At 56.3% G+C, this 12627-nt stretch overlaps 2 protein-coding genes and 1 long non-coding RNA gene across 3 annotated transcripts in view; 1 reads left to right on the top strand and 2 right to left on the bottom strand.

Moving 5' to 3' along the window:
* LOC145527776 (uncharacterized) overlaps nucleotides 1–12627 on the top strand; it is a 681763-nt gene that overhangs the window by 75991 nt on the left and 593145 nt on the right. The window contains exons 11-12 of the long non-coding RNA XR_014069857.1: nucleotides 348–459; nucleotides 7981–8092. This is a non-coding gene — a long non-coding RNA (uncharacterized LOC145527776). The remainder of the gene's footprint in view (nucleotides 1–347; nucleotides 460–7980; nucleotides 8093–12627) is intronic.
* Nucleotides 2485–4274, bottom strand: LOC145527736 (uncharacterized). Its single transcript, XM_081545803.1, has 3 exons — nucleotides 4098–4274; nucleotides 3386–3698; nucleotides 2485–3128 (listed from the first exon to the last, which is right to left on the bottom strand). The coding sequence occupies exons 1-3, from the start codon at nucleotides 4230–4232 to the stop codon at nucleotides 2506–2508; spliced, it is 1071 nt and encodes a 356-aa protein (XP_081401929.1). The 5' UTR covers nucleotides 4233–4274; the 3' UTR covers nucleotides 2485–2505.
* On the bottom strand, nucleotides 10115–11930 carry LOC145527723 (uncharacterized). Its single transcript, XM_081545788.1, has 3 exons — nucleotides 11731–11930; nucleotides 11019–11331; nucleotides 10115–10761 (listed from the first exon to the last, which is right to left on the bottom strand). Exons 1-3 carry the CDS (start codon nucleotides 11863–11865, stop codon nucleotides 10139–10141), a joined length of 1071 nt encoding a protein of 356 aa, XP_081401914.1. The 5' UTR covers nucleotides 11866–11930; the 3' UTR covers nucleotides 10115–10138.

Here is a 12627-nt window from a genome sequence, read left to right on the forward strand (position 1 = left end):
TGTGACATTGGCCTCATTAAAAAGTACGGTTTGCCTTTACTGGATAATTTTGTTCATTGGTTTCTTAGGGAACCTTGGTAATATTTGAGTTTCCTGGGGAGTATGGTCACATGACCTGGCCCTGGCCAATCGGTGCGTTCCACCTCCCTGGCCACTGTGATTGGCTCCGGGCTGGGGCAGTGCCCAATCGGGGCCCAGGGCCGGGCCTCCCGTTGGAAGCCAGGGGAAGACGAGCTCTCGTCCTGCTGGGGTAGGGGAAGGGGTGGGGCCGGGGCAGGTCAGGCTCCAGCAGTGGGAGGGGCTTGAGGTCCGCCTGCGGCAGTTGGTGACGTTCCTGCTCCCCTCAGGGCAGAGGCGCCGGCCTGAGAATGAGGGCGCTGCTGAGCCCAGGGGCTGGGATGGCCCGTTGCTGCTGTGGTCCCAGAGCTCCACCCGAGACCTGAGGGAAGCCGTCTGCCCGTGAGTCCTCTCCCACTTGTCTGTCAGCTTGTTTGAAGCATGCTGGGTTTTCTGCCCAGCTGGCTAAGGGGAGTCCCTGGAAATGCAAGGGTGTGGGTTTTGGCAGACTTCAGGGAAGACATGCCAGATGAGCCTGGGAGACTCCAGGTTAATCTGGATTCAGGAGATATCTCTTCGGGCCAGCTAGTAATTGTAGGATAAGCCTAATGAGCCTTCAGAGGATGAAGAGAGTAACGTGCCAAGGTAGCAATCGATGTCCTCATTCGAGAGGATGAAGCTGGTGCTCAGAGAAGGGGGGAACTTGGCCACAGCAAGGAGGTGTGCACCCAGACAGGACCCCCCAGATCCGGCCATTGGAGCTCAGGGAGGCCACTGGTGTGGCTTGTCCCTGTGGCAGGGGCCGAGGCAGGCAGCCCACCCTGATTCCTGCGGGGGCCTGACTTGGGAAGTGCCATCTGGTAGCTTTGAGACTCACCAAACCAAATTGCACTGGAGAGAGGAGGGACACCTTCCTTCATCCACCCCCCACCCCCGCCGGATTCCCACATACCCTGACCCCTTTCTCTTGATTTCGGAGCCATTTCCAGAGTCCCGCTCATATGACCTCATTTGAAGTGCACTGTGGACGAGCTGCCATCTGCAGCTGCTACCGCAGCAGCCAAGGGCTTTAACTCCCGACTACCTCCCTTCCTTTGGAACTTGGGGGCCCTCTACTCCCCACTTGCACACCACAGACCTTTGCTGAGGATTGTGGGGACCCTCACTCAGTTTGCAGCACGTTGTAGCCATCCCTGTCCTCCCTTGAAACTCAGCTTGTGAGCTCCTTTGGAGCAGCGTGGCCCACCTGGCTGCAACGGAAGACACAGCTGACAGTGAAACAACAGCTTAGATCTGAGAGCCGGAAAGCTCTGTCAAAAGGGACCTCCCTCTTCACACCGTAGAGGCTGTAGGAGCCGCCAGGCTTTCGGAACCAGTGCTGGGGCCAAAATGACTCCACAGCTGTTTTCCTTCCTGGGGAGGGTTCTGGCTCGAGCGGGAATGGCTCAAGTCTCCTAAGGTTCTGAAAGCCCACTGTGTGCAGATTCACGGTACACAGAGAGGAAAAGGTGGAGTCCTACCCTGGAGGTGGTCACAGCTCACGGATGAGCCAGGCAGGCAGGCAGGCAGGGCATGAGAACACCTGAGCTGCCTTCATGAGTGAATGGTGTGGGGGCAGAGGAAGAGAAGCCGGTCTGCTCCCTCGTGTGGTGCCCAGGGCAGGTTGTCCCCAGAGGAAACCCTTACGACGGTGAGGACTATCACTGCTGTTTCCCAAGGGGTTCCGTCGGTGCGTGTCTTCCCCGGAGCGGTCAGGCCGTCTCTCAAGTACACTGGCCATGGGCATTGCCTCTCCTTGGAACTTCCCATGTGTTTCTCTTTTTTATGGAACAGTGATTTTCTAGAGTGGTTCTGGGCCACAAGGATGTTGGGTCATTTTCTAGCCTTCTGTCATGAAGAACGCTTTCCTGGGCATGGGGGTGGTTTGTTGTTCCAGCTCCCTTTCTTGGCTTCTTTTGGGAGCTGGTGCAACAAGAGGAGCTCAGCCTCTGCCTTCTGGCTGAGATGTCACCCTTCAAACAGCAATGCCTGCCTGGAGATAATGATGGCAGTTGCCAAAAGGGCTTCGTTTGGCACATGGTATCTTGAAAGGACGTACACCGTCCTTTCAGCTATCAAAGGCTAGTTCAAATGACATAAAAATGAGAACTCTCCAATGGAGTCTTACAGTAGGTGGAGAGTCCGAAAAACACTCCTTCAGTCATTTCACTGAGAGTCATTGATTGGGGACACCAAGAATATAGGAAGGAATGCAGAAAGAAAAGATGAAATTGTGTTCAGGATCGGGGGGAGGGATGAACAGGGCGTGCTTGCCTTGAATCCAGGCTTTGTTGGGGGGTGGGGCATAAAGATCGAACGGGTCTGAAACTGCAAAGTGGTGATTGTAACACAGTATCACCAGAGTTACACAACAGTGATCCCAGATTGCAACAATGATGAAAAAGTTTACTAATCCCAACTTAACCAACAAAAATACAGGAAACCATACAAAAAATAAAACATCACCAGAAAGGTGGAAAGAAACCAAATGCAAAGCAGTTCAGGGGAAAGGAACTCCATGTCCCCTGGGGGCAGACCGAGTTGCCGGCATCCACGGTGAGCAGACAGGGATGGAGGCTGCAGAGCCGACCGCTCCCCTGGACGTGGTGTTTCCGGCAAGGGCTCTGGGTCTCTGTCCAGAGCGGGGGCTCTTTCTCCCTGCAGGGCTGGGTGAGTGATCGTGGGCATCTGGGTGTTGCGCGGGAGCCAGGGCAGGCTCTCCCTGCCGAGGCGGTGACTCCTCCTCTGCCTCGGGTTCTCTTGCCAAAGCCCGAGCAGGTAGAGGTGCACGTGGAGGTGGAGGTTCTCGCTGAGGGGGTGGGACATCAGTGCCTGGGGCTGGGGGTCCTGCAGGCACGGAGATCCGATCTGCCCGGTGTGCTGGCCAGTACCCAGCTGGCCTGGTGTCTCTGCGAGGGCAAGTCTCGCTTCTCCATCTGCCCTCGGTGGATCCCTGGGTCCTGCACCTGGAGCCACCACCTCTTTAGGGACAGGTCTGGGAAGTGGAGCCTGGTTCCAGTTGGAGGCCAGTGCTAGAGTTGGGGGAGAAGCAAAGTTTGCCCACAGGCCAGCCTTGGCATGTGCGTACCCCGGGACAGAAACCTTCCAAGAGGTTCCCAAAGAATACCCAGCGTCAGATGTCTTTTGGGACTGAAGTGTGCAAGATGGGGGGCGGGGGGTGTGAGGCCAGCGCTTGCTGCAGGCCCAGCAGCAGCTTTCGGGGACTCGTCCCTGTGTAGCTCAGCACCCCTCCCCACACACTCCCGTGCACCAGCCCCAGCGTCCTCACCTCTGTGCTCTGGCGTGCTGGGCTCCAGGTCCTCCTGGTGCCTCAGAGGCCGGGGTTCTCTGGACTCTGGGTCGGAGCCGGGTGTGCTGAGCTCCGTGGCAGCCTCAGACTGGGCCGCCGGCTGTATCCTGGGCGGTGTCTCGGCAGCAGGCCTTCCCCACCTCCGCGTCTCCCCCGGTGGGGCTGATGCCTCCGTGGGCACGCTGACCTGGAGCCTGCACTGGGCCTCACGGGCGGGCGGGTGGTGCTCCGACCCCTCCCTCTGGGAGCTGGATGGGGTGTCCCCGTCCTCGGCCTCATCACGTGGGAAGCTCTGCAACGACAGTGACCGTCAGCCAGCCATGCTGGGAGTTTTCCGAGCTGGGCCTGGCCAGTGGAGCCGCTGCTTCTGCCTGCTCGAACTTCTCTTCCCAGAAGGGTCAGAGACGTGTGTCTGCTCAGATCCCCACCCGGGAGGAAAGAGACCCATCTGAGGGTGTGAGGTCAGCCTGGCGGGCCGGCGCTGCCCACACTCTCCCCATCCCGCCCAGCCTGCTCTCCCCTGGGGTGTGGACACAACTTGTCCACAGGCTTCTGACCCCACATCCGCCTGGGCTTCCTTGAGGGGGACACAGCCCGAGAAACCCGCATCCCCACACACAGGCAAAGGACCCGGTGTTTCCGGGTGGCATGGGAGAGGTGGCCTGGCCCGGCCTGGGGCTCCCCGTGTTACCTTTCTGTTTCTCCGGGCAAAGGGCCAGAGGCCTCTCGGGGGTGTCCTGAGCCAACGTCGACAGGGTGCCCACGCACACTGCCTGTGAGCTCTCCTGAGGCCCCGGCCTCTGGACAGGGGCAAACAGCAGAACATCTTGGCAGCAAGTGATCTGGCTGGGGGCTCCTCTCCGCTCTGGAGGCCTGGATACCCGGATTGCGGGTTCTGTTGGGTTCTGTTGCCGGCAGGTGACATCATTTCCTGGGGTTCGTGCTGAGGTCCCTTCCCCAAAACTTCCCAAGGGAATCTCTGGGTTTCTGACTGCTCGATCACCCTCCTTAGGCCATGTGCAGGCACAGTGACACCCACACGGCCCAGCCCACAGCCCTGGGGAGGCCTGGGTTCAGCCAGGGCCTGAGCTCCGAGGACCATGCTGCTCTCAGACCAGGCTCCTTCTTCTCATAAGTGGTGTGGCCCTTGACAACCATATGCCCCTCAGGGTTTCCCCAGTCTCTCCATCTGCAGAGTGGGGGTCATTCTCCCATCTGCTTCCTAGGCCTGTCGGCCTACGAGCAGCTCCATGCCTTTCCACCTGGGGCCGATATCACGTGGAGCTCGTGCGCTGAGACTTCAGAAAGAAAGATTCCATCCAGGGCTGACACAGCACAGAATGGGGCAGAACGAGGCCTGGATGCGCCGTGGTACCCAGGAAAAGGCACTCCCCCTCCTGACTGTTTTGAGACCCCGCATCCAAGTTGGAGGACCGAAAGGAAGACTCGAAGGTCTCCCTCTCTTATAGAAAAGAGTAGCCAACTTTCTGGTCCTCTGTTTCCATTGAGATTCTGTTGAAGTGTCCCAGCTCGGCTTCTGCGGGTGGCTGAGCTTCTACTGGCTCCCTGCGTTCTTGTCTTTTCCTCTCCAAACCTTCCGTCCTTTTCCCCCTTCTGGGGTGGAAGGGCGCTGTCATTGCTTCTACCTTCGAGACAGATTGAGGAAAAGTCTGGACCATCGACTCCTTTCCTCTCTTTGGTTCCGTGTCTCTCTCTGGCTGTGTCCCTCTCTTTTCCTTTCTCAATTCCGTCTGTGTCTTCCTCTTTCTCTCTCGTGTGTGGATGGATGGATGGATGCTAGGGATGCACATGTATATGATTAGATGAGGGTTATGTTTTAGGGATAGGTTAGAGGGAGAGAAAGGCTTTAGGTCAGAGTTGGTCATGGGGGAAGGGTCAAGGGTGGTGGTGGTGTTTCTTGGAATCTGAGTGCTGTGCATTCTTCGTCTCTTTCCATATGAACCCCTTCTCAGATACACCACTTGCAAGGAGTCTCTCGTGTTCCGTTTCCTATCTTTTGCATTTGTGAATGCTTAGCTTCTCTGTTGTGAAGAGGTTCCATTGGATGGAAACCCAGTGGTGTACTTCGTTTACCTCTTTCCCTTACTTGAAGAGACCCATTTCGACCTCCGCCCAGCAAATGGCAAGGAGACTCTGATGTTAAGGAGCCTTTGACCTACGCTTCTTTCTAGCTATCTCATGACATCAGTCTTTAGGGTGAGGTTTTTCCCCGATATTGAGGTGGTATGAGATCAAAACCAATAGCGTTCTTCAGATGTAGCTGTCTGGTTTTCCCATGGACATTGATTGAAGAGGCTTTCCTGTTCCCATTTGGATATTCTCCCCGTCTGTGTCAGAGATGAGTTGACCATGGATGCTGGGGTTTGTTTCTGGACCCTCAACTTTATTCCATCGATCTGGATCTGTGTGTGTTGTTGTATTCCCAATAGCATACTGTCCTGCTGCTGCTGCTGCTGCGGCTAAGTCACTTCAGTCGTGTCTGACTCTGCATGACCCCATGGCCTGCAGCCTACCAGGCTCCTCCGTCCAGGACATTTTCCAGGCAAGAGTACTGGAGTGGATCGCCATTGCCTTCTCCGATACTCTCCTGAGGATCCTAGTTTGGTCGTCTAATTTCCTTTCACACAACCTTGGATGTCCGTATCGGGGCTTTTTCGTCGGATTGTATTGACAATGTAGGCTCCTTTCTGTTTCCGTACCCCCTTTGCAATTCTTTGTTCGTTGCGAAAATGCATTGGCATTTTGGGAGGAATAGCATGGAAGCTGTGGATTGCCATGTGGGGCTGTGACATGATTTTCCCAATAGGAATTCTTTCAAGCCCTGAGCACAGCTTCTCTTTCCAGTGATTGGTGTGGGCTTGATCTTCCTCCTTCCATCTCTCGCCGTTTTGTGAGAACAGGTCCATCCTTCCCTTCTGGGGTAGATGGACTCGTGGGTATCACTTCAGTGAATGGCATTGGCAGTGGGGGTGATAATTCCCTTCTCATTGGAAGACTTTGCTGTGAGTATTAGAAATGCAAGTGACTTCTCTTCCCCTTCCTCCCTGTCCATGTCTCAGAGCCACCGGGAAACAGAGGCCTCATCCACGGTCACACAGGCCTGAGGGGGTGCAACTAGACTGTTGTTTCTTCAGGCCCTCAGTGCTGGACATCATCCGGGATACTCTGTGTGTGTCTTCCTCCGTCTGGTGTCCCTTCAGACCTTTCCCTAGTTTTCACAGGCTTGTTGTGTTGGCGTTCTTTGTCTGTTTGGAGACACATCCTTGATAAGCTTTGTGTTTCCACTCATTCGTCTCGCGATGTATGACCTGTCTTTTGCTTTTGTCATGAGGTCTTTCCCACAGTAGATATCTTTGATTTTGCAAAGTCCACTGTATTCTCTGGGTTTTTTTTGTGGACTGCCTTTTAGTTTTGTGTGTGAAGACTCAAAGCACGTGTCCGGTTTCTGCTCATTGTTCTTCTAGATTTGTGACAAGTTTTCATGGAAAGTTTGTCTAGGGATAACTGGAAGTGAACTCGGTGTAAGGTGTCCAGTCTCCATCTCCATTCATGTCATCCCCTGCAGTTTCCAATTCCCTGTTCCTGAGTGGTTTTGGAGACCTTGTGGGAAGGTTGGTTGCATTGGAGTTTGCATTTCCACCTTGATTCGATTCACACTGTTCTGCCCTCAGGGACACTGTCAAGGGGGAGTGAGGAGCAGCCTGCACTTCCAGCAGTGACCACACGGTGGGGCGAGTGCTGCTCTCCCCTCTGGGAGCCCCAGGCCACAGGCATCCCAGTGAGGAGCCAGCTCTGTGCTCAGCTGAAAGGAGTTAGTTAGTCTCTCAGGAGCCTCTGAGCCCTTGCCTTTGGATCACCCAGGGTGGGCATTTACTGGGACAGAAAAAATTGCCCTGAATTCCATGGACGGAAGAGCCTGGCTGTGTAGAGTTCGTGAGTTGCCGTGAATCAGACACAACTGAGGACACAAAAATTCAATAGATTAAAACACTTTTTGGGGGTGGGGGGGAGTGAAAGAGGGTGATGTGGGTTTTTTTGTCTTATATAACAGCCAAGGGAAATCTAGTTTAAACCTAAATTCACATAGATGGGAAAGGTATATCTCTCCGTCACCCTATTTAAAAAAAAAAAACCTACTAAACTTTTCTGAAAGTTTATTTAGTAGCTTCCTTGAGCAGTTTACTGTGGAGCATTTTTTTTTTTTTCTGTGACATTGGCCTCATTAAAAAGTACGGTTTGCCTTTACTGGATAATTTTGTTCATTGGTTTCTTAGGGAACCTTGGTAATATTTGAGTTTCCTGGGGAGTATGGTCACATGACCTGGCCCTGGCCAATCGGTGCGTTCCACCTCCCTGGCCACTGTGATTGGCTCCGGGCTGGGGCAGTGCCCAATCGGGGCCCAGGGCCGGGCCTCCCGTTGGAAGCCAGGGGAAGACGAGCTCTCGTCCTGCTGGGGTAGGGGAAGGGGTGGGGCCGGGGCAGGTCAGGCTCCAGCAGTGGGAGGGGCTTGAGGTCCGCCTGCGGCAGTTGGTGACGTTCCTGCTCCCCTCAGGGCAGAGGCGCCGGCCTGAGAATGAGGGCGCTGCTGAGCCCAGGGGCTGGGATGGCCCGTTGCTGCTGTGGTCCCAGAGCTCCACCCGAGACCTGAGGGAAGCCGTCTGCCCGTGAGTCCTCTCCCACTTGTCTGTCAGCTTGTTTGAAGCATGCTGGGTTTTCTGCCCAGCTGGCTAAGGGGAGTCCCTGGAAATGCAAGGGTGTGGGTTTTGGCAGACTTCAGGGAAGACATGCCAGATGAGCCTGGGAGACTCCAGGTTAATCTGGATTCAGGAGATATCTCTTCGGGCCAGCTAGTAATTGTAGGATAAGCCTAATGAGCCTTCAGAGGATGAAGAGAGTAACGTGCCAAGGTAGCAATCGATGTCCTCATTCGAGAGGATGAAGCTGGTGCTCAGAGAAGGGGGGAACTTGGCCACAGCAAGGAGGTGTGCACCCAGACAGGACCCCCCAGATCCGGCCATTGGAGCTCAGGGAGGCCACTGGTGTGGCTTGTCCCTGTGGCAGGGGCCGAGGCAGGCAGCCCACCCTGATTCCTGCGGGGGCCTGACTTGGGAAGTGCCATCTGGTAGCTTTGAGACTCACCAAACCAAATTGCACTGGAGAGAGGAGGGACACCTTCCTTCATCCACCCCCCACCCCCGCCGGATTCCCACATACCCTGACCCCTTTCTCTTGATTTCGGAGCCATTTCCAGAGTCCCGCTCATATGACCTCATTCGAAGTGCACTGTGGACGAGCTGCCATCTGCAGCTGCTACCACAGCAGCCAAGGGCTTTAGCTCCCGACTACCTCCCTTCCTTTGGAACTTGGGGGCCCTCTACTCCCCACTTGCACACCACAGACCTTTGCTGAGGATTGTGGGGACCCTCACTCAGTTTGCAGCACGTTGTAGCCATCCCTGTCCTCCCTTGAAACTCAGCTTGTGAGCTCCTTTGGAGCAGCGTGGCCCACCTGGCTGCAACGGAAGACACAGCTGACAGTGAAACAACAGCTTAGATCTGAGAGCCGGAAAGCTCTGTCAAAAGGGACCTCCCTCTTCACACCGTAGAGGCTGTAGGAGCCGCCAGGCTTTCGGAACCAGTGCTGGGGCCAAAATGACTCCACAGCTGTTTTCCTTCCTGGGGAGGGTTCTGGCTCGAGCGGGAATGGCTCAAGTCTCCTAAGGTTCTGAAAGCCCACTGTGTGCAGATTCACGGTACACAGAGAGGAAAAGGTGGAGTCCTACCCTGGAGGTGGTCACAGCTCACGGATGAGCCAGGCAGGCAGGCAGGCAGGGCATGAGAACACCTGAGCTGCCTTCATGAGTGAATGGTGTGGGGGCAGAGGAAGAGAAGCCGGTCTGCTCCCTCGTGTGGTGCCCAGGGCAGGTTGTCCCCAGAGGAAACCCTTACGACGGTGAGGACTATCACTGCTGTTTCCCAAGGGGTTCCGTCGGTGCGTGTCTTCCCCGGAGCGGTCAGGCCGTCTCTCAAGTACACTGGCCATGGGCATTGCCTCTCCTTGGAACTTCCCATGTGTTTCTCTTTTTTATGGAACAGTGATTTTCTAGAGTGGTTCTGGGCCACAAGGATGTTGGGTCATTTTCTAGCCTTCTGTCATGAAGAACGCTTTCCTGGGCATGGGGGTGGTTTGTTGTTCCAGCTCCCTTTCTTGGCTTCTTTTGGGAGCTGGTGCAACAAGAGGAGCTCAGCCTCTGCCTTCTGGCTGAGATGTCACCCTTCAAACAGCAATGCCTGCCTGGAGATAATGATGGCAGTTGCCAAAAGGGCTTCGTTTGGCACATGGTATCTTGAAAGGACGTACACCGTCCTTTCAGCTATCAAAGGCTAGTTCAAATGACATAAAAATGAGAACTCTCCAATGGAGTCTTACAGTAGGGGGAGAGTCCGAAAAACACTCCTTCAGTCATTTCACTGAGAGTCATTGATTGGGGACACCAAGAATATAGGAAGGAATGCAGAAAGAAAAGATGAAATTGTGTTCAGGATCGGGGGGAGGGATGAACAGGGCGTGCTTGCCTTGAATCCAGGCTTTGTTGGGGGGTGGGGCATAAAGATCGAACGGGTCTGAAACTACAAAGTGGTGATGGTAACACAGTATCACCAGAGTTACACAACAGTGATCCCAGATTGCAACAATGATGAAAAAGTTTACTAATCCCAACTTAAAAAACAAAAATACAGGAAACCATACAAAAAATAAAACATCACCAGAAAGGTGGAAAGAAACCAAATGCAAAGCAGTTCAGGGGAAAGGAACTCCATGTCCCCTGGGGGCAGACCGAGTTGCCGGCATCCACGGTGAGCAGACAGGGATGGAGGCTGCAGAGCCGACCGCTCCCCTGGACGTGGTGTTTCCGGCAAGGGCTCTGGGTCTCTGTCCAGAGCGGGGGCTCTTTCTCCCTGCAGGGCTGGGTGAGTGATCGTGGGCATCTGGGTGTTGCGCGGGAGCCAGGGCAGGCTCTCCCTGCCGAGGCGGTGACTCCTCCTCTGCCTCGGGTTCTCTTGCCAAAGCCCGAGCAGGTAGAGGTGCACGTGGAGGTGGAGGTTCTCGCTGAGGGGGTGGGACATCAGTGCCTGGGGCTGGGGGTCCTGCAGGCACGGAGATCCGATCTGCCCGGTGTGCTGGCCAGTACCCAGCTGGCCTGGTGTCTCTGCGAGGGCAAGTCTCGCTTCTCCATCTGCCCTCGGTGGATCCCTGGGTCCTGCACCTGGAGCCACCACCTCTTTAGGGACAGGTCTGGGAAGTGGAGCCTGGTTCCAGTTGGAGGCCAGTGCTAGAGTTGGGGGAGAAGCAAAGTTTGCCCACAGGCCAGCCTTGGCATGTGCGTACCCCGGGACAGAAACCTTCCAAGAGGTTCCCAAAGAATACCCAGCGTCAGATGTCTTTTGGGACTGAAGTGTGCAAGATGGGGGGCGGGGGGTGTGAGGCCAGCGCTTGCTGCAGGCCCAGCAGCAGCTTTCGGGGACTCGTCCCTGTGTAGCTCAGCACCCCTCCCCACACACTCCCGTGCACCAGCCCCAGCGTCCTCACCTCTGTGCTCTGGCGTGCTGGGCTCCAGGTCCTCCTGGTGCCTCAGAGGCCGGGGTTCTCTGGACTCTGGGTCGGAGCCGGGTGTGCTGAGCTCCGTGGCAGCCTCAGACTGGGCCGCCGGCTGTATCCTGGGCGGTGTCTCGGCAGCAGGCCTTCCCCACCTCCGCGTCTCCCCCGGTGGGGCTGATGCCTCCGTGGGCACGCTGACCTGGAGCCTGCACTGGGCCTCACGGGCGGGCGGGTGGTGCTCCGACCCCTCCCTCTGGGAGCTGGATGGGGTGTCCCCGTCCTCGGCCTCATCACGTGGGAAGCTCTGCAACGACAGTGACCGTCAGCCAGCCATGCTGGGAGTTTTCCGAGCTGGGCCTGGCCAGTGGAGCCGCTGCTTCTGCCTGCTCGAACTTCTCTTCCCAGAAGGGTCAGAGACGTGTGTCTGCTCAGATCCCCACCCGGGAGGAAAGAGACCCATCTGAGGGTGTGAGGTCAGCCTGGCGGGCCGGCGCTGCCCACACTCTCCCCATCCCGCCCAGCCTGCTCTCCCCTGGGGTGTGGACACAACTTGTCCACAGGCTTCTGACCCCACATCCGCCTGGGCTTCCTTGAGGGGGACACAGCCCGAGAAACCCGCATCCCCACACACAGGCAAAGGACCCGGTGTTTCCGGGTGGCATGGGAGAGGTGGCCTGGCCCGGCCTGGGGCTCCCCGTGTTACCTTTCTGTTTCTCCGGGCAAAGGGCCAGAGGCCTCTCGGGGGTGTCCTGAGCCAACGTCGACAGGGTGCCCACGCACACTGCCTGTGAGCTCTCCTGAGGCCCCGGCCTCTGGGCAGGGGCAAACAGCAGAACATCTTGGCAGCAAGTGATCTGGCTGGGGGCTCCTCTCCGCTCTGGAGGCCTGGATACCCGGATTGCGGGTTCTGTTGGGTTCTGTTGCCGGCAGGTGACATCATTTCCTGGGGTTCGTGCTGAGGTCCCTTCCCCAAAACTTCCCAAGGGAATCTCTGGGTTTCTGACTGCTCGATCACCCCCCTTAGGCCATGTGCAGGCACAGTGACACCCACACGGACCAGCCCACAGCCCTGGGGAGGCCTGGGTTCAGCCAGGGCCTGAGCTCCGAGGACCATGCTGCTCTCAGACCAGGCTCCTTCTTCTCATAAGTGGTGTGGCCCTTGACAACCATATGCCCCTCAGGGTTTCCCCAGTCTCTCCATCTGCAGAGTGGGGGTCATTCTCCCATCTGCTTCCTAGGCCTGTCGGCCTACGAGCAGCTCCATGCCTTTCCACCTGGGGCCGATATCACGTGGAGCTCGTGCGCTGAGACTTCAGAAAGAAAGATTCCATCCAGGGCTGACACAGCACAGAATGGGGCAGAACGAGGCCTGGATGCGCCGTGGTACCCAGGAAAAGGCACTCCCCCTCCTGACTGTTTTGAGACCCCGCATCCAAGTTGGAGGACCGAAAGGAAGACTCGAAGGTCTCCCTCTCTTATAGAAAAGAGTAGCCAACTTTCTGGTCCTCTGTTTCCATTGAGATTCTGTTGAAGTGTCCCAGCTCGGCTTCTGCGGGTGGCTGAGCTTCTACTGGCTCCCTGCGTTCTTGTCTTTTCCTCT

The sequence above is a fragment of the Giraffa tippelskirchi genome, chromosome 11 (genome assembly GCF_054371585.1).
Source record: "Giraffa tippelskirchi isolate mGirTip1 chromosome 11, T2T-mGirTip1v1.2.pri, whole genome shotgun sequence".
NCBI classification, from domain to species: Eukaryota; Metazoa; Chordata; class Mammalia; order Artiodactyla; family Giraffidae; genus Giraffa; species Giraffa tippelskirchi.

Bases quoted from the DNA above. Each gene is read 5' to 3' on its own strand.
- LOC145527736 (XM_081545803.1), bottom strand. From the start codon at position 4,232: ATGTTCTGCTGTTTGCCCCTGTCCAGAGGCCGGGGCCTCAGGAGAGCT. The intron at 3,699-4,097 runs GTAACACGGGGA...CTGTCGTTGCAG, and splicing joins TTGCCCGGAGAAACAGAAAG to AGCTTCCCACGTGATGAGGC. The intron at 3,129-3,385 runs GTGAGGACGCTG...CCCCAACTCTAG, and splicing joins CAGCACGCCAGAGCACAGAG to CACTGGCCTCCAACTGGAAC.
- LOC145527723 (XM_081545788.1), bottom strand. From the start codon at position 11,865: ATGTTCTGCTGTTTGCCCCTGCCCAGAGGCCGGGGCCTCAGGAGAGCT. The intron at 11,332-11,730 runs GTAACACGGGGA...CTGTCGTTGCAG, and splicing joins TTGCCCGGAGAAACAGAAAG to AGCTTCCCACGTGATGAGGC. The intron at 10,762-11,018 runs GTGAGGACGCTG...CCCCAACTCTAG, and splicing joins CAGCACGCCAGAGCACAGAG to CACTGGCCTCCAACTGGAAC.